Genomic DNA, 22483 nt, shown 5'->3' on the forward strand with positions numbered 1-22483 from the left:
CACGGAGTAGGCGTCCAGGTCGCGGAGCACGCGAGGAACGCCGCTCGAGTTTGTTGAAGGGGTCTTTTATGGGTCTGAGGAGCGAGCGCGGGAAAGAAAGTAGTGGAAGAAGTCGTTGTTGTCGAGGAGCATGCGGAAAATTGTACACTCGAGGTCGCGCGCTTGATGATGTTGGTGCCGGGCGTAGGGTCGGTAATATATCTTCACGATACTCTTCGGGATCAACAGCGGCAACTGAGGCCAGGAGCTCACGAGCTTCTTGCACTCGAGATGGATCAAGATCTTCGTCGTCGTCGTCGTCGTCATCGTCATCATCATTGCCGGAATCAGGGTGAACAACTCGACAGCGCAGGCTGTCGGCGAGAACGTCGAGGTGAAAATCGGAGATGCTCGAAAAGGGGTCGCCGACCTCCTCAGCGAAGCCCTTCGACGTCATGGTCAAGGGTGAAGCAGGGTCCTGGTCGTAAAGGGTTTGCTTGACCAGCTGATCCAGCAGCCAGAGCAAGTGCTTGCAAGGTCCGTTTTGTTTGCCGCAAGAGCATCGCGGCGTCGGAAACTTGCTCTCCGACGAGCCGATACGAATAGACCGGGGCACCATCTCTGTCATCTGAAAAGCATAAGTGTCGTCCTGCAGACGGCAGTACTGCAACGACAGTCTTGGCGGGTCCTTGAAAGCTTCTCGGACCGTAGAGCGGGTTTCGTCCGAGAGCCTGTCGATCTTGTAAGTGAGCTTTGTGGGCGACCTCACTATGGTGGGGGTCTCATCCTCGGCGCTCGAGTCTTCCGAGTCGCCTTCAGGGTCTGAACTCGACTCGATCTCTGAGATATCCAGGGGAAGCCGAGGTGTTTGCGGTTTCGATGTTGAAGCCATGTCTTCAAGTGATAGCTTGCTAAACCTGGAGACGGGAGCAGACATTGGAACAAGAAAAGAACAAGAAAAGGTGGACTGTCGGGATGAGGTGGGAAGGACGTTATTCAAGTCAGGTATTTTGGCGGACTTGCACTTATACTTGACTGATGTCTAACGTTGGGACCAAGATGGCTCGGAACAGGCCCCCAGGCTGTTGGTGGCTTCCTCTGGATCGAGGCTAGAGCAACCGGCAGAGCAACATGATGGCTCCTCCGATGAAAGGGGCTGAAGGCAGTTGTCGAGCGGTCCCAGTCAACCAGAGACCATAGAAACTGTCTCACGGTGGTTGGCAAAGTCCTACCCCAAGGTACCCAGGTAAGGTCCCCAAGGTGCGTGGGACAAGAATAGTCTACGTCTGAAAGTGGAAAGACGGCAAGCTGGCGCCTGACGAGTCTGGGTTCCTGACGCAACATGACATTGTTCGGAGGCTGTGAGAGGTCTCTTTTTGACAGCCTAAGATGCACATGAGAGGATGAGGGTCTTGCAAGGGGACGGTGGACGTTTGACAGGTGCTTCTGCAAGGATGGGTGCGGGTTGTTCGAAAGTCAGCTCCAGTACTATGACGGCATCTAGGGAGGGATTGCAGCGGTCAGATCTTCCAGTTCTGGTGCTTGGAGGGCCGGGTGTACGGGATGGAAGTAGGGAGCCTGGTATGGCATCGTTAGTCTGGTCATCGTTGGTGGTGGTGATGATGAGGATGGTGGTGAGGACGACATGGAGGAGGCCCATTATGTGGCCTGGTCCATTGCAAGTGGAGTGGAAGTCGAGTCCATGGCGGGACATGGGCGGCCACTGTCGCGCCGGCATGGGGCTTGGAGAGGCCCTGAAGCTCCCTGAGCGAGGAGCCCTGGGGATGCCGTTGGAGCGTCGCCATTGGCCCCTGTGCGGTCTCTTCTCAGAGGCCTCACCAACCTGTTGGTGAGGCTGCCTGCGCCGTCCGACCTACGGCTGCCTGTGCCGTCCGACCTACGGCTGCTAGGAGGTACCTATAAAGAAGACCCAACGCTGCAACGGGCCTCCTTCGATGCGACCGCCTTTGCACCTCAACACCACTCATCGCCGGCCTTTTCCATCGTCTCCCCTCTTTTTCACAGCCATGATGCGGCCACCAAAGGCGGCCAGACTTGCCAGCACCAGGGCCTCGCTGTGCCCCCGCCGTCCGAGGGACCCCCTGAGGCTCCTGAGGCTCCTGAGGCATTCTTCCTCGACGCCTTCGACACACATCAGTGCACACCGACATGGCTCTTCTTCCATCCTTCCATCCTTCCGACCTCGCAGCGTCTGCTGGTCAAGTGACGAGGGGCCCACGAGGCTGTGCTGGAAGGGTGATCAGACTTGACTTGAGGCAAGAGAAGCAAGCTCCCCCACAAGGCTCGCGACCTCTCTACCTCTCTACCTACGTACCTTGGCTTGCTAGGCACACTTGTAACACAGTCACAGGCCAAGTCCAGGCACCTACCGGCGCCTCCGAACACCACGTCGCCATGTCGTCCTCTTGCTTGCCCGTCGACTCTAGGGCGTCGATGGCCTCAATCCCAACTGCCCATTGAAAACCATGTGTACCTCGACTGGCGGCCTCCCATGCTGGCCAACGCGGCTGCCGGGCATGTTCATTATCGTGACAGCATTCAACCCGGCACGCCGCCCTCTCCGCGACTCTCACGGGTGGTGCACACTGTCTTTCGCCCTCTGCCATGCCATACCCAACTGACCAGCGTCTGTTGAGAAGGCCGAGTCGGGCCTTTGTGCACTTTGACATTGATGCATGGTCACTGGCTCTCTCTACCTTTTCTTTTCCCTCTCTCTCTCTCTCTCTCTCTCTCTCTCTCTCTCTCTCTCTCTCTCTCTCTCTCTCTCTCTCTCTCTCTCTCTCTCTCTCTCTCTCTCTCTCTCTCTCTCTCTCTCTCTCCCGAGTAGACTTTAGTGCCCGGCTCCCTGCACAAACCCAGAGTGAAGCTGCCGAACAGGGAAACGGGAGCCAAAACCCGCCGGGCGCGGTCCTAAAAGTGCCCACACCCGGAGGAACCCCAAAATGTGCCCCATTCGATCATTTCTTCTGCTTCTCCAGCCTGGTCCCCGCCTCGAGCCCTACCTGTACCCACCACCACAACCGGTCGAACATCAACCATCCCTGGTGGCCCAGCTGGTTAAGGCGTCCGACTGTTAAGACAAGAAACTTGGCAAATCGGGAGATCGACAGTTCGATCCTGTCTCGGGGAGATGCCATCTCTTTTGCCGGCGTTTCCTACGATTTTGTGCCAGAGGAGGTTTGGTCTTGTTTTTTCGGGCTGTTTGGGGGGTCGAGATGTCACTTTTGCTGGCCTCGTGGGTTGGTAGGCGGGACTGAGATGTGGTCCACCATGGTCGTAGCCTGGACGTGACCAACTGGGTTAGCTCTCTAGATCTCTCTTTCAAGCAAAGAAGCAGAGACACGAGGATCTTGTCGACAAGATGGGCATCAGCTCAAATCACGTACACCACTGCCTGAAGCGTAAAAAAGACGAGTCAATTCGGGCTCATTGGCCACGGCCATCAAAGTATAAAACGCCGATCCCATGCAAATGCAACAATGACAATGACGAATGCTTCTGCTCCTGCTGCTTCAATCCCCCCCCCCCCATCACTGCGTCGCCGACGAATCCTGCACCTTGTCCTGGATCTGCGCCTGGACATGCTCCTCCCTGGCCTCGACGTTGGCAATGGCGCTCTGCATGGCGCTCGTCAGGTCGACGTGGAACAGCGGCCTGTTGAGGCCGTGCACGACGACGCCGCGCCTCTTGGCGCCGACGTGGACGTTCGTCCTGCGGTCCGCCGACCCGCTCGCCTTGCGCGGCTCGTCGTCGTCGTCCCCGGCGAGCTTGAGCGCCGCCTCCTCGTCGGCGGCGCGGCTGCGCTGCGACGCAAACTCGCGCTGGTTGGCCTGCTTCTCGGCGACGGCGGCGGCCGAGTCGGATCCGCCAATCTCGGCGACGCTGAAGATGGAGCGCCAGCGGTGCTGCATGCCCGAGTGGCTCTCGGTCGGGTACCCGAAGCCCGCGGCGGCGAGGGCGCGCTTGGTCCAGCGGTTGTTGATGCAGGCAATGTGCCAGTCGACGACGTCGGGGGACGCGTAGCGGTCGAGCTGGTTGCGGACGTCGATGAGCTGCTGGACCGACGTGATGTCGACGTTGTTGACCGAGCTGAAGTCGAGAATGACGGCCTTGAGAGTCGGGCGGCCCTCGACGGCCTGACGCTGCGCCGCGGCCTTGGTGGCCTTGCGAGACGGGCCGGGGTCGTTCCAGGGGCGGTCGGCGAGCTTGTCAAACGTCTCGAGGTTTGTGCGGCGCGTGCGGGCAAAGATGTAGTCGGCGAGGTACTCGAGCGAGTGCGCGGCGTTGGGGTAGTTGAAGCCCTCGGAGAAGCGGTAGATGAAGATGCCGGGATAGGGGTTATCGAGCTCGACCTCGGGGTTCGAGCCGTCACCGTGGTCCACGGGCAGGAAGACGTTGCGCGCGGCGTTGTCCTGAGGGTCGAAGGTGCCGTACTCGCCAACGATCTGGCGGTGGTCCTCGCCAATGACGTGGTCGCCAATCACGGAGTGAATCTTGACCTTGCCAAGGATGCGGCCCCTGCCACGAAGGATTCGCCAGAAGAGCATGGCAGCCGAGATGGCGACCGTGGCGTAGATGCCGTTCTCGATAGATGAGAAGACGGTGACAAAGACACCGATGAAGAAGATGATACATTCGAGCGGAGACACGCGCCAGAATCCGTAGACGGTGTTCGGGGGCGTGATCAGATCGCCGACGGCGTGGATAATGACGGCCGAGAGCGATGCGCTGGGAATGTAGAAGAAGACGGCAGTCAGGGCATAGATGGCGAGCAGCACGACGAGGCCAGTAATGACACCGGCAAACGGCGTCTTGACACCGGCCTTGGACTTGATGGCCGTTCGGCTGAAAGAACCTGTCGAGGGGAAACCGCCGAGGAACGGGGCGAAGATGTTGGTGACACCAATAGCCACAAACTCCTGGGAAGGGTCGATCTGGTAGTTGTTGACACGGCCGAAAGACTTGGAGATGGCAATGTGCTCGATGACCAAGACGATGACGGTGGCCGGAAGCTCCGATGCGAAAGCGGAGATGAGACCCTGGTCCATGCGAGGCACACCGACGTCCTGGAAGCCTCGCGGCACGTTGCCGAGGATCTTGAAGAGGGGGTGCTGGCGCCTGTTCATGTTGACAAGCCAGCTGATCATGGTGTACAGCAGAATGACAAAGGCGGTGCGCAGGGTAGAGAGGAAGAAGAAGAGGCGCTGGCGAGCGGGCCACCTCTTGGCGGCGTACGAGCAGGCGGAGCGAATCACGTACAGCATGGTCAACGCTGACAGGCCCATGGCGGCGTCCATCTTGGTGCGGCCCAGGCCCTTCAAGGTGTTGATGAAGACCTTGTAGGTAGCCTCCCTCGTCGAGAAGCCCTTGATGCCCATCATGGTGGGCGTTTGGCCGACAGCGATGCTGATGGCCGAACCGGTCATGAAGGCGGACAGGGACGTGAGAGAGATGACGTTGACGATCCAGCCCATGCGGATGAGGCCGATGAACAGCACAATCGCGCCAGAGATGACGGCGAGGGCCGAGGCGATCTCATGGGGTGCATATTGCGGGAATTCGTTGCGCGTCCTGCTGATAATGTTGCCGACGACGGTCGACAGAACAGCGACGGGCTAAGACTTTGTCAGCATCTGTCGTCGCACGACAGCTACCTAACTTGGAACAGGGAACAGAGAGAGGAAAACGTACACCAATGGTGATATCCTTGGACGTGGCGAAGAACCAGTAGATGAGGACACCCATGAAGGAGGAATACAGGCCAAACTCCGGGTCGAGGTTCGCAAGCAGTGCGTAGGCCATGCCCTGCGGCACGACGACGGCGCCAACGGTGATACCGGCAACCAAGTCGCCAATGAGCCAGCCGACGTTGTAGTAGCCGATCCAGTTGACAAAGGGGAACAGCGACTTGACGTATTTCCTGCAGAACTCGGCGTCGGGCACAAGCTCGGCAAGCCATTCGGCCGACGTGGGCTGCTCCTCGACGAAGCTCTGGGTGGATATGACAGACTCGCCGCGAAGCATCTCCTCCTGTGGCTCGTTCTCCTGGAGCTTGATGCCCAGGACCTTGGCCAGGCCGTGACCAATCTTGGTTCGCGTGCTCGTCATGGCGGCGAGACGGCAAACACCTCGGGGGTGTCGGGTGTTGGGTGCAAGCGACGAGAATTGCAATGAATGTCCTTTATGCGCTGCCAGGCAGGAGAGATCAGAAGAGATGTGGTCGATCTCCCGTGACTTACACGCGTGGGCGACTGGGTCAGAGAGACGGGCGCCAGGCTGAATTGGGACCAAAATGATGAATGCCAAGAACAAGGCGAGCCAACAGAACTGAATGCCGAAAAGAAACCCGCTGGGTGTATGAACCAGACGGCCAGCAGTGCAACGGCAGCGAGGGAGAGAAGGAGGGAGGTAGAAGAAGAGGAGGTAGGTAAAGGGTAGGACAGACAGGTTCACGCAGGCAGGACGTGCAGGCAAAATAGACTTGTGCCGGCTTGATGATTCTTCATCATTGGAAGCAGAGACACGAGGTGAAGTACCTTTGCCTCACGCTGTGGGTGGGATGACATGGCTGACTGTTTTGGGGCGTAAAATGTTCCGGGTTGACGTTGCTGCCGGTCGAGATTCGGGGACGAAGTCGATGTCGCAATCGAAGCTTGACCGTACAAAGTTTAGCGGCCCCTCTCGCGGACGGGACCATGGGTAAGTCGGAAGCCAAGTCGATGCTTGAATGCCCATGGGAAACAATTCCTATGCTGTCATCCCAAAGCGTCAAATGCCGCATGACGGCCCTCTGGTCGTGGGGGCAATTGGTGGTGAGTCGCAGGTGCTGGCGAGACGAGAGACATGGGGTGGGATGATGGTGGCAGGTGATGAGGAACATGACGGTTCGGTCTGGGAGCTTTGCCTCTCCTTGCCTTTGCCTGCCGCCGGTCGGTCGCTAGAAGGGCATCGATCGCATGGCCTGGCTCGCCCACCGCAAAGCCTAACAACGATCGCCATGGCGGTTCCCCCAAGGTGGTACTTTTCGGGTGGAGAATAGTGGGCAACGGTCGAAGGTTCTTGATGGATTCTTCCTGAAGAGGACCCAAAACAAAGGGCCCCAGAGAAAAGAACCTGCTGGTAGGGTTGGTAGGTACGTGAAGCTGAGTCGCGCGCAAACGGGTCGAACACCATGTCTGGAAGCCCCCCCGCCCAACCCAAGACATTTGCTCCAATAGAAGCTCGTCGATGCCGTGTCGTAAGCTGAACAGACCTGGATGAACCTGAACAACCAAGACAACAGGTGCAGGCCTGGCGCCCCTCCAATCAACTTGAGCTTCCGCTGTGATGTAACTCAACCCTAGAGATGATGCCATAGGACAGGACCGTGGGGATAGCTTCTGCGGAGCTTCCGAGAGTCGGTCACTCTAGGGCGGCTTTCTTCGACATAACCTTATAACGCACAACGAGCGAGTACCTGGCGACGACAGAGGGGCGACGCCGAGAGCCCTAGGTGGTTCGTTTGTGGATACTGGACGGTGTTGTCTATATCCGTGCTGCCACAGAGCGTGCTTACAGAGCCTTTCCGCATCTTGCGCCATGTTCCGGTCTCGTCAGCGCCCCTGTCACCAAGGGTCGGCAACTCGGCTTCTGGGTGATTTTGTTGCTAGGAAGGGATGGCAACATGCTTGATTGTGTGGTAGTAGCCGATGTCTGGTTGCGAAGGCTCATTCCGCGTCGCACAACCCCACCGGCGAGTCGCCGAGGCGACATGAAGCGATGCTTGTGGAAGGACGAATCTAACGAAAAGCCACATGCGTCTGATTTTATTTTTTTGGTTGCATCATCCTCGTTCAGTCGTGGAGAATTGGGATGGACTTCGAAGGACTGCGAAATGGTCATGGTTGCTCAGAGTTGATGGGCTCTGGGGATTTGCTGTGACCTGGCCCGAGACACAGCGAAAACAGCCACCTCACACTGCTGAAGGGTCACGTGCCGTTGGGTATGCGTGCCGCGGGCTGTCAAGAACTGTTCTCATCCTGTGTCCTCGAGGAAGACATGCGAGTGTGGTCACTCCTGATCTGGGACGCAACACGAAATGTTGGGCGCCTGCGATACATCGACCGAGTCGGGGAAGGACAATCGGACGTTGTCGAGGCTGAGGGAACCGACCGTTGTCGAGGCTGAGGGAAGCGAACGTTGTCGAGGCTGTTGTCGAGGCTGTTGTCGAGGCTGAGGGCCCATGCGTGGCCCGTCAAGCCAAGGCCAAGCCAGGCCAAGCCAGGCCAGTGAAAGGCACAATCAATCGTAACTGCTCCAGCCACCTCATCTCCATCAACGGCTCTGCATGGCTCATGGGAATGTTGCCAGGCAACCTGCCTGTCTCTTTTGGAAACCATCAATCGACGCTCTGCTGCAGACAAACACAGCCAAGAACACCAGGAGGCACGATTCAAAACTCGAACACACATCGCTGATGACGAGGGCCAGTTGACGCGAGAGCCCACATGTGCACAGCATCCTGCACCACCACCACCGCCTGGCGCTAGGCCAGGTACATCAAACACACAGCAGCCTCCAGGTCCCACCAGCAACACCACCAGCAACACCAACAGCAACACCAACCTCCTCCTCCTCCTCCTCCTCCTCCTCCTCCTCCTCCTCCTCCACCGTCGTCCACCGCCGTCCACCACGCAAGCGTGTCACGACTGCGCGGCGGTGCGAAGCTTCTTTTCCGTCACAACACCATCGTCGCACCGTCGCCCGTCGCCCGTTGCCCGTCGCCCGTCCTTGCCTCATCCTATCGCTGCCATCGTTCCTCGCCCACCATGCCGAGTCCGAGTCCCACCAAGGAGTCCCTGCCCGCCTTCGTCACGGCCCACACGACCGACCTCCTGCCGCCGCCGTCTCCACGAACACATCGCGCCCTTCGAAAGCTTCAGTCCGCCCACAACCTCGGATCGAAAGCGGCCAGCGGTCCTTCCCTCATCGCCCAGCAGCGCCTTCACCAGCGAAACATCTCCCCGACGCGCCGCGATCTCAGCAGCCCGACCACCCACAACACGCGCTCCCCCGCCCGCGGGCGCGCCAACAGTGATGCCACGTCCCTGGGCGCCCAGGTCAACCCCATGGCTGCCAACAAGCGCGGCATGCTGAGCCTCAACCCAAAGTACGCCCAGGTGCCCCTCCCTCAGCTCGTGCGCGACGGGCCCAGCGCCGACGAGGACGCTGCCGAGGCCCTGAGCGCCGCCCGCCGCAAGGTCCTCAGCGAGGGCATCAAGAGCGACGCCGACGGCATGTCCAACCTGCGCATCTACGCCTGGCTCATCTTCCTTGACACCCACATACTCCCCACCGACGAATACCTCGGCCTCATCCACCGCGGCGCCTCCCCGGCCTACGCCAAGATCCGCAACGACACCTTCCGCACCCTCACCACCGACCCCCTCTTCCGCCGCCGCGTCAGCGAGGCCTCCCTCATCCGCCTCCTCAACGCCATCGCCTGGAAGCTGCACGACGCGCGCGAAGCCCAGCGCCTCAAGGACCGACCCCCGACGCGCGACAGCATCGCCTCCTCCTCCTCGGCCGCCACCCCGACGACCCGCCCCTCCACCTCCCACTCTCGCCCCCAGTCGTCGGGCCAGCAGCAGCAGCAGCAGCAGCAAAACCTCACATCCTCCCCGGCCGCCAAGCACCGCGCCCGCGCCCTGACCCTGACCACCGAGGGCTCCTCAACCGACCCGGCCCTCGCCTCCGAGCCCGGCACCTACGTGCAGGGCATGAACGTGCTGGCGGCGCCCTTTCTCTACGCCGCGCGCTCCGAGGGCGAGGCCTTTGTCGCCCTGCACACCCTCCTGACGCGCGAGTGCCCGGGCTACATCCGCGGCGCCATGGACGGCGTCCACAAGGGCCTCGCCCTCGTCGACCGCGTCCTCGCCACCGTCGACTCGCGCCTCAGCGGCCACCTCCTCGCCAAGGGCCTCACCGCCGAGCTCTACGCCTTCCCCAGCGTCCTCACCCTCTGCGCCTGCACCCCGCCCCTGCCCGAGGTCCTGCGCCTCTGGGACTTTCTCTTCGCCTACGGCCCCCACCTCAACATCCTGTGCATCGTCGCCCAGCTCATGGGCATGCGCGACCAGCTGCTCAACTCGCCGAGGTTCGTTGTCCTCCTTTCTCCCCTCTGCCCCCCCCTTTTGCGCCGTTGATACCCCCCGCAAAGCGAGACGGAAAAGGCTAACGACAGACCCAAAGTCCCAACCGCTTGCTGAGGGCCTTCCCGTCGCTCCAGGCCGACAAGGTCATTGAGCGCACGCTCTGGATCATCGAGCGCATACCCGACGACACGTACGCCGCCATCGTCACGCACGCCTTGTAGCGACCGAGGTTTCAGCATGCGGCGCTGCGGCCGCGGTCGGGCGGTTCAGCAGGCTCGATCCCGGCACGGGCATTGCATGGGCCAGAACAGGCGTTTTTGTTTTGTTTTGTTTATGGGTTTGAATCATCACGGCACGGAAATGGAGGGTCACGGCTGAGGACATTCATGCAACGTATAGTTCGAACGGCTTTGTTTACGACGCATGGGAGGGGACACTGTGTACACTATCTACAACACGACATGGAAAAGCTGGAAGAGCTGGAAAGGGGCAGGTCCAAAACACGAAGTCATGAACGTTTTCTTTCTTCTTCTGTCGTCATTGCGCTTCGAGGCATGTGAAATATGTACATCAATTAAAAGTATCATGTGCCATGCTATGTGCGTTTGGTATCGTAGACGCCATGCGTCATGCCCCTTAGGCAGACGGGCGTCAGCATTCACTCGCGGTCTCATCATCTGTCTCTGGGCTTCAGAGACGGGACGTGGGCGGGCGTGTGTGTATCATGTTCGCCTCTACATATCGTCGAGTGTTGTTGAAACTCGCCGCTTGAACTCCTGCCGAGCATCCTGCACGGGGGCAGGGCCCGTCGCGGGGGAACTGCCGGCATGTGGCCCTCGTGGTGTTCGAGCTGCGGACAGCTGTCATCGAGAGGGCCAGGCAGGCACCTGCTAGGGTCCCGCCACGTTCCTGCTTTGAGGAATCATCTGCCTTCTCAGCAGGAGCCTGACGTGGTGCCACCGTGCCGTCCACGGCGGCGATGACCTGCCGGGGCGCTGGGGCGCCTCCCGTGTTTGCCGCACAACAGCTTCGCGTAGTCCGGCATCTCACATGCCTCCGGACAACGACTCCTCAGTAGACGGAACACTCGAGCTCCGCCCTCCGGAACGCCCCTTCGAAGAACGCCTGCATCGCGCTGTAGTGGAACAGGATGCCGCCGAGAACGGCGAGGTGCCACAGGTTGTGGCTGCCGCCGATGTAGTCGAAGCATCCAGGCCACCAGCGCTCGGGAATCTGGCTCGCGTAGACAATGGCGCCGACGAGGTACACCATGATGGACTTGCCGATGGGCGAGTAAAACTCGACCACAAAGTCTCGGCCGTGGCTGTACCAGAGCTGCAGGATGGGCAGGAAGCCCGTGGCACCGAGGCCGACGAAGAAGGCAACGCGTGCCCAGGCCATGTTGGCCTTGTTGAAGGTCGGGTGCCAGGGCAGAATGACGCCAATGATGCCCAGGGCGGCGGTGCTGACCATGTAGGACCAGCGGCTGACGGGGTCGCAGTAGAAGGCCGTGTACTCGGTCGTCATGATGGAGGCGGCAATGAGGAGGGAGATGCCGGTGTAGTCGACACAGGCGAAGAGGGAAATGGCATTGACGTCAGCGACGGCATTCATCGTGTGCCAAATGGTCGAACAGACGAGCGTCAGGCAGGCTGTGAAGAAGAAGACGGCGGCGATGAATATGTCGGATTTGCTGCTGAGGGTAAAGTTGATGTTGCGGGGGTAAAAGTACAGGGCGACAGCCAGGACAATGACGAGGCCGATGGCATGCGACCAAATGTTGAACAGCTCGTTGGACAAGCCAAAGGCGGACGTGATACACTCAATCTTGGACTCGGTGAACCGGTAGCCCTTTCTGATGTGGGGGTTGACCCTCCACGGCACGGGCAGGTCGTCGTACACGATCAAGCCGGTCTCTCGGGCTCGTCCGACGGCGTACTCAATCTTCTCCTCCAAGCTCATGGCGGCCCGCTTTGCGCGCTCGATGCCTTCGTCGACAACCTCGCGAGCGCGATGCATGCTCTCGTCGACCACACGGCGACCCTCAGACATTATGGCCCCGGCTGCATCGGCGGCACCGGCAAAACCATCCTCGCGGAACTTGTATGCTCGACCCTCAAAGTCGGAGAGCATACCGTCGAGCAATTCAATGCCGAGGCGCGCCTTTTCGTTCAGGGATTCGGCCGAAGCGAGGCCTTCTTGATATCTCGCCTCGAGTGTCTCGACCATGAGGTGCAGCCTCCGACGGCCCTCGCCCAGGACCTCCTCTGACGCTTGAGAGCACCTCGCACGCACTGCTTGCAGGGTGGAGAAGGCGCGGGAGATACTCGAGTCGAGTGTGAGATCGCCATAATTTTCAATGAAATCAAGTCGTCGCTCGAGTTCGGAGAGAAAGAGGTCAACCTAGGAGGACGCACGAAAATCAGCAAAGAGTTCGTGTACTACTGCCGACTGCTGGAGTTGTCTTCCCACCTTCAGAAGCAGGCCTTCCTCCGTCTCCATAATGTGTCCGACAATCGACTTCCGCCTCGGAAGGAAAAAGGAGTGACGACGGCGCTGCAGCATCTGGCCGCGAGCAAGCTGGGCGCCGGAGGACTGGCCGACAGACTCGTCGTCCTGAACGGTACACACGCATGGCGACGACATGGCGGCCATGTTCGATAGGGGTTCCATGGCCGTCTGCGATGGGGCTCGCGTCTCGGAATCGTTCAAGCAAGAGACGTGGGCCGCTCGCCCTTTTTGTTGTTATTTGGGCTTTCGATGAAAGTCTGTCGTTGAAGTTTAGTCGAAACTCGAAGCGGGATGGAGATTTGCCGCTGCGAATGGGTTCGCGGGTAGGCCCACGAGGGGAAGATGTCTCTGATCAATTGGCTCGAGTCGTTGCAAGTGAGCCCGGCGACGGCCGAGGGGTGCGTGGTGTTGGGGCGGAGGTGGCGAGCGATCTCAACAAGAAGTCTTTATCGATTGGCCTGGCGCAGCAAAGCGGATCTTTGGTGGAGGGTGGAGGGCAGATTGAGGCGGGCGGGACGTGGGAATGCGTGGTCCCCGAGAAAAGACCCTCCCAGGTACAGCACGGTGACAGGTACAGGCGTCTGCGGCAGGGGCGGGTGCGGTGCTGGGTCGATGTCTCAGATGTATGTCAAATGTCCTGGCCGCTTTCACTCGGACATGTGTTGAAGCGACAAGTCACCCGTGTTGATGATGTAGGAAACAGATGTTGATTGCACGCGAGGAGAACTGCGCCGTGACATGTTGAGGAAGAGGAGCAGATTATGACGTGCGGGGACGAGGACACAATAAAGGCAGGCGGAGACGAGAAGAGAAGGTCCTCTGAGCGCATTTTCAGAAGGACGGAAGGGGACGAGGGAGGCAGTCCTGTCTTTGGGGGCAACCCCACGACAGAGGCTTGGCCTTCCATGTAGAGCCCAGTTTTCTCTGGCGGTTTGTGGCCATGACGGTCCTTGATCCGGCAAAGCTCGGTTGCTACGCCTGGGCTTCTTGCTTGGCTGTTGGCCGGGGTCAATCGAGAGCCGGCGCTGTGCTTATTACCGTGTTGTGATGCGTTGAGATGAGTCTGCACGACATGGCGATGGGTGATGAAGTGAAAACAGTGGGCCAGGACCTTACTTTCGCTGGTAAAGATACGGGCGAAACGATGACATGCTGCCTTTTGCGTTCGAAGGCCGATGATCGTACTACCTAGGTAGGTAGCCTGAGATAGCTCACGGTGGTGCATAATTCATACCCTCAGTCCGTTGCTTTCTTCGTCCCAAGTACCATAGGGCACTGGGTGAATCAAAGGCCACCCACGTCAGCGACGAGGGATGACCAGTAGCACACGACGGCCAGCATTCCTAGGCGCCATTCTAGCTTGCTAGGTCGCACTGGGTCGGTACCCAGGTAGGCGTACCTAAGCGGAGGCTCGGGCTCGGATTGCCACGCAACGCAGCGGGGCTGCCACGCTGGACCTACAGGGCCTTCCTACCTAATCGAATCGAGCTGTTCACCCTTGAGTTGTCCTATCACATGGCTGTCTGTCTGCTGGTCCATGCGCCGTAGCACCAGGTGCAGTGCACTGTACTGTACCTGAATACAAGGCCAGCTGGAGGGCTTCTGTCAGCCATCCCTTGCTCCCCGGATTTTCAATCCCACCTTTGCCCGTCAGCCTTCCGGCGCTTCCGCAATCCGCCTCGCATCAACCCTCCGTGGCCCCGACCGTCCTCCAACATACAAGCACCCGTCTGCCCGCCTGTCCAGAGCTCATCCTCTCCTCGTCGTCCTCCCGTAAGCCGACGTCCCTACGTCGCGTGCCGACGCCGCGTCCCGGCTCCGACCCAGCCATGACCTCCTCTCAACCCCAGGTCTCCGACCTTCGCCTCGACGCCGTCCTGCGCACCTCTGCCGAATCCCGCGAGCAGGCGGATGCTCTCGTCGCCCTCCTGTCCACTGCCGATGAAGCCGGCGCCCGTCTCCCTGCCGACCTCGAGGCCACCCTGTCTAAGCAGCAGAAGCTTCTGTTCACCAACATAGCCCACCTCCGAGGCCTCCACCGCGCCGCCCACTTCTCCGCCCGCGAGACCAAGGCGACTACCGCCGAGGACCGTCAGGCCGTCGACACCCTGCACCTCCAGCTACAGAACCTTTACTACGAGCAGCGCCACCTACAGGGCGAGATCGCTGCCTGCGACGAGTACGAGTAAGTTGCTCTTGCCCCTATCTCTCTCGTCGCCTCCTTCGCAATGCCATGGAAGACTGACATCAGCGCAGCCACTCGCATTTGCGCCTCCCGCTCATTCCTGTCGAAGACTTTCTCGAACAGCATCCCGACCAGGCGACCGACGACGAGAACGCCCTCATGACGGCGCGCATTGCCCACGAGCGCGCTCAGCGTGAGACCCTCGAGCAACAGAGACAGGAGCTCCTGAAGCGCAAGCAAAAACTCATCTCCGAGAACAAGAAGCGCAAGGATGACCTGGCAAATCTCGACAAGGACCTGGAGAAGTTTATTGATGTCTGTTGTGCCCCCGTCTCCTTCCCTCTCCTGACGCCCGCACTTGACCCTTTCCTCTTCCCGACGCGTATGCTGACTAGGTCGCGCAGGCCGCGAAGCCGATTCAGGTACTTTTCGAGAAGGTGGCGTGATTGCGGCCAGCGACGAATTATTATTCCTTTATTTTTATTTTTTACGAGAGGGTCTGGCTGGGATGCCGAATTCCGATTACAGTTTGCTTAGAGATACCCCCCTTTTCTCCCAAGGGCCGAAAAAAGAAGTACCTTGTCGAAAAGGAGTATACGGCACGCCCAATTGAGACTCCGACCTGAGACTGTTTGACCGGTACCCTGCCACTATCTATCGCTATTTGACTCCTTGAGCGGATCCAAAACGTTTGTCTGGAGCATCCAGTGGCTATGCAAATGGAGAACCCGACGCATTGGGTTGGATTTGAACGGTTGCCTGGAGTGGACAACGTCGCGCCCATATGGGTAGCCGACGCTGAAGCGTGCCGGTTCCGTCGCAGAGCCTAGACGTGGGGTCACTGGCGGGCGGTGAAGATGAAATCACAGCACTGGCCATCTCGTGTTCCACTGAGCTCCGCGACAACTCTCATAATCCTCGGTGCCTTGGGGCCGATTGTTATTGACGCGCACACTTGTGGCGCAGGATCCATGACATTTCGAGGCGAGTCAAACGGCTCGAACAGAGTGAGGTAGCTCAGGCGATTTGGTTCTTGGGACGCTGGACGCGTCCTTGCGGGGCCTTGACGATATGTTCAGAATCGAAGCACAGCTCCAGGCAACGAAATAATTGCCCACCCCCCGATATTGTCTCCGTCGCGTTACTTCCCTAAGCTCGAGGGGACCCGTGCCGGCCTGCCAGACGGCACTTCAGACCGCTTTTCCTTGCCCAACAATCGGAGCCAGCATGCACCAGTGTCTGATCCACTCAAGCGCCGTCATTTTTCACGTGGGAAATGAGTCGTCTTCACTGCACCGCCCCTGAACTCTATCGTTCAGCCGAAAGAGGCCATCTCAGCCGTGGGCGTGCTTTGGGGATTGGAGGACATTTTCTCTTCCCATCCGCCGATCGCGCCGCCTGTCTTGCACTGCGCGCCCGTTGCGATGCTGCTGGGGGTATCACGGGGCTCTTGTTCATACGGGCAGGGTGATCACGATGATGCAAATGATGGGTTTTGGGCCGCACGTGTTCACAAGTGGGTGTGGTCTCGATTGCTGTGCTCCCTCCATCTCTCGCTTGCTCGCTCTCCCTCGTCTGAGGCACATACACCCCCTGGCGGAAGGGAACTGTAGCATCTGCTCGCGCTACCAGCAGGTGTTCACCCGAACCATTACTCGGCGCGACTAGCGAATAAATACAACATGGCAATGCACATCACGATATAAGTACCAGGGTCTTGAACTTTGTCAGCCATGCCACAGCATTCCAGCAAGCGTTGACGGCACGCCAGCCAGAACAGATAGAACATGGATGCTAACACGGACCTCAGAATTCAGACGAATCAATACCAGCTGAAGGTGCGAAAACGGGGGAGAATAAATCCGACAAGGGTCCAGGCAGGGCGTACTCCTGGGGCCGGCCAACCCACGAGATCTGGTCCCGTTCTGGAATACCGAGCCACTCAGATGTGGGCTGGAGACAGATGTGGGGGGTACTGCTGTTAGTGTGGTCGGTAGAGGAAATGCAGTGAAGCTACGACGACATCCCCCAGGCGGGAGAAAGGAGGGGGTTCAGGACCCCAAAGTCAAAATGGCCACCCCATCAGAGGGAATTCAGATGCGCCCTGACATGATTCAACGCGCGTCCCTTGCGACAGTGCAGAAGCTCTTCCTAGGCAGCAGCATTCGCCCATCGGCAGGCCTGTGCCGAATCATCGCAAAGCCCATGAACAAGGCTCGTGCCGCAGACCGACGCTACGAAACTCCTTCAGATGGAGTTGACGAACCTGGCCGAGGCCCTCGAACTCCGCGGTTCCTGTCCCCTAGAACAGCCAGACACCGGCGCCGCGTGGGCGAGGTTAGGACCGTTCGAGAATCCCTTCGGAGATTGACGAGCACCGCGGGGTTCGTCTACCTATCTGGCTGGCTTTCTCTTCGACTCGCCATGTGAGTCGTCGGAATCGAGAGCGAGGGGTGTCAAACAACTCCAAGCAAGCCCGTCTACTCGAGGTTAGCCCGTCTCATTTCCCCTGGCCCAAGCCACGTCGGCTGGACTCGAGCGTTGGGTGCAACAAGATGCGCTTGCGGCGTTATTGGCTAGAAGGGCTGGTTCGTCGACATCGCCTCGCTTGTCATGAATACTGTCACAGCTGCTTCAACTTGGCGCGCTCAGGTCTACTTGCAGCACTTCTCTCTTGTTGGCGAGTCAGAGCATACTGAGCGAGCGAACAGGAAGATAAGAGAAAGACCATGACAAAGCTGCGCTTTGTGGTACGAGTTGTTTCTTCGCACGTCGCAATGGCGCGTCTTGTATCGTACCGGGTGTGAACAATTTTCTGCGCTTTTGCGCCTTGCTTGAACCTGTCCCGCTGCATACACTCATGTCCCTGCTACCTTTCCCTACCTTACCTACCTAGGTCGATGCCATGACAGTGCCAAGGAAGTCTCCCAGATCAATCTCGACGACAGCACCCAAGCCGGTCCAGCACTGGGGGTTCCTACCTACCTGCCTGGTTCCCCTGGGGAGGACCCCCACAACTATTGACCTAGCTCTAGTCCCTTGAGGGGAGGAGGTGGGATCATCTTGGTGCGAACCACTTCATGTCGGCCTAGGAGAGGCAGCCGATACCTTCCCTCAAAGTGCGCTTGACTGGCTTAACGAAGTATCGTGATCGAGACCCCACAATGGCTCCAACACTGGCAAAGAGGGCGTGCATCACGCAAGTCTAGGAGCATTGGGCTTTGCCTACCGAGCCCTTTCTCCTTATACTCTTACCCCCTACCTTTCGAGAGAACCCTGTCCTTGACACCCAATCCCATCACCCCTCACCGCCACACGAGGTAGACATGCTCGTGGACTGGACGGCGCAACCCTCTAGACTTACCAGCCCGCACCGGCATCTCATCTCTCGACAGGTGATCGTGATGATGGCCCCGTTGCGAAGTGGCACTGGCGGGGAAGGTGTGCTTGTTTGCCAGAAGCTTGGACCGGACCCTTTCCCCCCTCACGCCCCCTTTGTCATAGGTACATGATGAACCTGGGGGCAGTCTAGGTACCGAAGGCAGATCTGGTCGCTCTTGCTTGCTATATGGAGTATCGTGCCGCTTCTACAGGTCCTGGATAGCTCACACTTTCCCTCTGTCTCAGACCGTGATGACCTGCCCTCTCCCATATCAAGAGCTCTCTGCCTTTCTCGTCATACTTAGCACACCAGAGCACTTGCTCTAATTCCTTCTTCACTCTCTTCCTTCTTCTCCTGCCGGAACCAGCAGTAACGCTGCAATTGCATCCTTCCATTACTCCTCCAGCACACTATAGTCAAAGAGAGTTGAGGACGATCCTGTTCGATCTCCTACACGACTAGCCTCGACGCCCCTCACCCGCGAAACAGTCGCAACCCTAGATCTCTCATCAGTCTTGGAAGTCTTGACGTCTTCTTGCTTCAAGGCATCTCTTCACCCGACCCGTCGCCAAGATATCGGGTGCCTTCCCCCCTTCCCCCAGACCCTCACTAGGCTGGAATTCAAAAAACGCCACGGCTATACCACACACGATTGTTTGTCACGACTGAGCCATGTCGCTTTTCGCTTGGTGCAGCCGCCGCGCTGGCGGGCTGGCCATGATCGCTCTCCTTGCCCTCAGCTACTGGGTCATCTCGCGGGCATCGGCTGCATCGCATCTCGCCTATGCGCATAACTTTCGACACCCCGGGCCACAGCCCGCCAAAGGCCCGACATCATTCTTCGCAAAGGACTGGCCAACTATCGTGTTCGCGTATTACTGCTTGTTCATCCACTTCCTGGTCTTCGCGTTCCCCTTTCGTTCTTGTTACGCCGTCATCAGCATGACTTGGAACCTCAAGAAGACTGCGCTCAACAAGAGGCTTCGCGACTTCAAGTTTGCCCACCGCCGCCGAGGTTCCTCCTCCTCTCTCTCTAGCTCAGAGACCTTGACCTCGTACTACGCCTGTTCTTCCATCACCAGCCAGCCTGGCGATCCGCAAGTTGAGGCATATAGCGAATCGTCAGACTATGCTGTCGACCATGTTATCCACGCTATCATTATTCCTAACTACAAGGAGGAAGTGGACACGCTCAGGGAGACCCTCGACGTCCTCGCATCGCACCCGCAGGCGGTCAACTCGTACGATGTAAGTGGCGCTTCCTCTTATTTGTGACGCGTGCGTTGCTTTGGTCTGTGCGTAGCTGATCATACCTTATGCATAGATCTATCTCGGCATGGAGTCTCGAGAAGCCAACTGCGAGCTTAAGGCCACCTCACTCATTCAGGAATTTCTGAAAAAGTTTCGCAACATCACGTACACCGTCCATCCATCCGATATTCCAAACGAGGCTGCTGGAAAGGGGAGCAATGTGGCCTGGGCAGCACGGATGGCAAGCCAGAACTACGCCTTTGCGGATCGAAAGGATGTCATCTTTACCGGGATTGATGGTACGTGGCCACCTGTCAGCACCTTATTGCGAGTAGCTTTGCCTGGGAATTCTTGAGAGGATCCGTTTTTGCACGATGCGATGGCTATCATTTGCTAACACTGTTTGTGTGCAGCGGACAGCCACCTGTCAGCCAACTACACGGCGCTGATCACCACCATACATATGGCACATCCAGAAAAGGCCGATACGACGTTGTACGCGGCACCCATCATCTTTGATCGCAACGCGCACATCGTTCCCGCAGTCGTACGTGTTGCGGACATTCTTTGGGGTGCAGGTGGTCTTTCCGGGCTTTACAAAGGGTCCTCTGTGGCGCCACCAACCTCAGTCTACTCGCTCCCCCTGAAGCTTGTCGACCGCGTGGGAGGGTGGGACTGCGACAGCGAAGCCATCGGCGAAGACCTACACATGTACCTCAAGTGCCTTTTTGCTCTTAACGGAAACCTGACCTGTCGGACGGTGTACAGCCCAGTCAGCCAGAGCAATGTAACAGCTGGCAGCATCAAAGGGCTGCGCGGCGTTTATGCCGATATGCAAGCACGTTACAAACAGGCCCTCCGGCACATGTGGGGAGCTCTCGATACAGGATACGCCATGCGCAAGTTTGTGGAGCTCATTCGGGATAGGAAGCATACCTCGAGGGCATACCGGCCTTTACATACGTCTTTGGATAACGATTCAGATGCTTACGTTCCCGAATTACAACCAGACGCCGATCATTCCCACGAGAGCGGCGTCTTTTCTGACATCACCCAAGACACACTGTCGGGTCCCAACTGGTGGTGTCTCCTCGTTCTTAGCCATCGTCTTTTCGAGGCACACTTTCTCCCCGTACAGATGACGATTCTAGTTATCGCGTCAACGCTGTTTCAATGGGTCGCCGAAGGAAATGAAGACCCTCACAATCTTGGATGGATCTTTGCCGTCTGCAACATCATCCGCACAGTTGGCATTATGGAGGTCGCCTTATTCTTATTCCTCTATGAACGACACCACGACGTTTGCGTACGAACGAGGGAACGCGAGATGATTGAGGCGGGTCTGGCACAGGATATGAATTTCTCATATCGCTCGGTGAAGAGGAACTTCGTTGATTACGTTATGGTGCCGTTGGTCGCGCCACTGTACGGCTCGATTCCATGTGCGCAGGCGCAAATATGCCACTTCTGGACCGTGGACCTGGTCTACACGGTGAGCGGGAAGATAACACGCCAAAGATCAAAGTCCGTTACGCCGATCGAACAGATGGCATGATGGTCCAGCTGCTGTTTGAGAAAGAGCACTTCTTTCAGCCGGCACTTCAGTGACGAGCCGCATACTTTTCCACTCTCTATTTGCTTTCGCCACCAAATTCGATGGTATTCACTTGATACCGGCTTTAATGGGTTTCTGCTTTCGGGAGGACAACCACAGGGGCTTCACGTGTACAATGACAATATTTCTTTTTCAGCATTGGACTTCGTTTTGGAGTATAGACACACTTTGCAGCGATGAGGGTGTTGAGCAGATGGACCGAGTTCGAGGATAGGCAGGCAAACATTGCGGTAATAACAGCAAAGTTACGGATTTTAGGTCACAGGGTAAACCACTCGAACAGGGTTGTCAGGAGAAACTGACAAATACTAGACGTAGCGGGCGTATGCTTCACAAGCACTTCATAGAGGCTTTGTGCAGCTTGATTCTTACCTTGCGATGGAAACTCCGAGTAACACAAAGTGGTGATCCTTGTCCTTGATGATATGGGTAACAGGATAAGAATGAAGCATGCCTACTACACGATTTAGGATCCCGGCCCAAGGTGGTTTTCTGGGAGGGCACTCCTACACAAACGCGGGCACGACTCTTAGGTGTGGCTTGGCTCTTTAGTGCTTATTGAAAGTAGACCGTGGCTTCGAATGTTACCTGCAACATGCATTCGTGCGAGTGGTGGACTAAGCACGCAAAAGCTACCAAACAAAGTCACCTTTTTCGACAATTCGGACTCGATGGCTAGCAATCATGACAATGGCGTCGAGGCACTGTTCTCTGACAACAGGCCTCAGAGGAGCGCCGGCGCACCACGTTACGCACGACCGGGTGGACCCTGCGGCGGTGGACATTGTGATCGTGCCCGGGCCAATGCCGGGTGCGGACAATGGGGACGCGGGACGGGCGTGGCTCGGGGTCCAGCAAGTCCCTCGCGGCTGAGGTGGGCGACATGGCGCATACCGTGGCAGAGGCGGGGGGCGGTCGCGGGTGTACCGATCCAGGTCGGCGCCGTGTACCTAGCTAGGTACCTAGGTACATAAGGAGTAGTGTGTAGGGGTCCCTTCTAGGGTTGGCTGTTGCGAGTTTTGTTTTGTCCCGCCGATCCGAAAAGTCAATTCCGTTGACGAAGCCGCTGAGGCCTGGAATAGCTCATGCTTGAGGGCAGAGAATTGGATGGCATCATGGAGCACCTCACCGCTCCGGTCCTGCCAGTGGATGTATCCACCGCGCCTGCCAATGCTGCTGCTACTGCTCTGCCACTGCCGTACGAACGTATGTTGGCCCACTATCAAGTACCCTGCGCCTGCCGCCTGCATATGAACCCACCGCACTTGCCAAGGACTCGAGATGAATGGAGACAGATGGAAAGAGTTCAGGCGCTCAGGTGGTTGCCTTCCCCAGACTGTGCTGGGCCTCTGCCTTGCGCAGGCTGTCGTCCCGCCGTTGCCATAGGCTCGATAAGAAGGCTTATC

At 58.2% G+C, this 22483-nt stretch overlaps 7 protein-coding genes and 1 non-coding gene across 8 annotated transcripts; 4 read left to right on the forward strand and 4 right to left on the reverse strand.

Moving 5' to 3' along the window:
* Nucleotides 1-66: 66 nt before the first annotated feature.
* On the reverse strand, nucleotides 67-871 carry VDAG_03168 (uncharacterized protein; the record flags this gene model as incomplete). The annotated part of the gene is made up of 2 exons (XM_009657033.1): nucleotides 67-161; nucleotides 208-871. The coding sequence occupies 2 exons, from the start codon at nucleotides 869-871 to the stop codon at nucleotides 67-69; spliced, it is 759 nt and encodes a 252-aa protein (XP_009655328.1).
* Nucleotides 872-1479: 608 nt separating this feature from the next.
* VDAG_03169 (uncharacterized protein) lies at nucleotides 1480-2518 on the reverse strand (the record flags this gene model as incomplete). The annotated part of the gene is made up of 5 exons (XM_009657034.1): nucleotides 1480-1557; nucleotides 2003-2121; nucleotides 2182-2227; nucleotides 2370-2420; nucleotides 2474-2518. 5 exons carry the CDS (start codon nucleotides 2516-2518, stop codon nucleotides 1480-1482), a joined length of 339 nt encoding a protein of 112 aa, XP_009655329.1.
* Nucleotides 2519-3038: 520 nt separating this feature from the next.
* On the forward strand, nucleotides 3039-3130 carry VDAG_20106. The gene has a single exon. It is a non-coding gene; the product is annotated as a tRNA-Asn (tRNA).
* A 400-nt stretch (nucleotides 3131-3530) lies between these two features.
* On the reverse strand, nucleotides 3531-6108 carry VDAG_03170 (sulfate permease; the record flags this gene model as incomplete). The annotated part of the gene is made up of 2 exons (XM_009657035.1): nucleotides 3531-5615; nucleotides 5692-6108. 2 exons carry the CDS (start codon nucleotides 6106-6108, stop codon nucleotides 3531-3533), a joined length of 2502 nt encoding a protein of 833 aa, XP_009655330.1.
* Nucleotides 6109-8807: 2699 nt separating this feature from the next.
* On the forward strand, nucleotides 8808-10354 carry VDAG_03171 (cell division control protein; the record flags this gene model as incomplete). The annotated part of the gene is made up of 2 exons (XM_009657036.1): nucleotides 8808-10135; nucleotides 10231-10354. 2 exons carry the CDS (start codon nucleotides 8808-8810, stop codon nucleotides 10352-10354), a joined length of 1452 nt encoding a protein of 483 aa, XP_009655331.1.
* An 850-nt stretch (nucleotides 10355-11204) lies between these two features.
* On the reverse strand, nucleotides 11205-12779 carry VDAG_03172 (adiponectin receptor protein; the record flags this gene model as incomplete). Its single annotated transcript, XM_009657037.1, has 2 exons — nucleotides 11205-12536; nucleotides 12606-12779. The coding sequence occupies 2 exons, from the start codon at nucleotides 12777-12779 to the stop codon at nucleotides 11205-11207; spliced, it is 1506 nt and encodes a 501-aa protein (XP_009655332.1).
* Nucleotides 12780-14473: 1694 nt separating this feature from the next.
* VDAG_03173 (uncharacterized protein) lies at nucleotides 14474-15275 on the forward strand (the record flags this gene model as incomplete). Its single annotated transcript, XM_009657038.1, has 3 exons — nucleotides 14474-14829; nucleotides 14901-15144; nucleotides 15234-15275. The coding sequence occupies 3 exons, from the start codon at nucleotides 14474-14476 to the stop codon at nucleotides 15273-15275; spliced, it is 642 nt and encodes a 213-aa protein (XP_009655333.1).
* Nucleotides 15276-18883: 3608 nt separating this feature from the next.
* VDAG_03174 (uncharacterized protein) lies at nucleotides 18884-21017 on the forward strand (the record flags this gene model as incomplete). The annotated part of the gene is made up of 3 exons (XM_009657039.1): nucleotides 18884-19459; nucleotides 19536-19761; nucleotides 19876-21017. 3 exons carry the CDS (start codon nucleotides 18884-18886, stop codon nucleotides 21015-21017), a joined length of 1944 nt encoding a protein of 647 aa, XP_009655334.1.
* Nucleotides 21018-22483: the final 1466 nt, after the last annotated feature.

This window comes from Verticillium dahliae, genomic scaffold (genome assembly GCF_000150675.1).
Source record: "Verticillium dahliae VdLs.17 supercont1.5 genomic scaffold, whole genome shotgun sequence".
NCBI lineage: Eukaryota > Fungi > Ascomycota > Sordariomycetes > Glomerellales > Plectosphaerellaceae > Verticillium > Verticillium dahliae.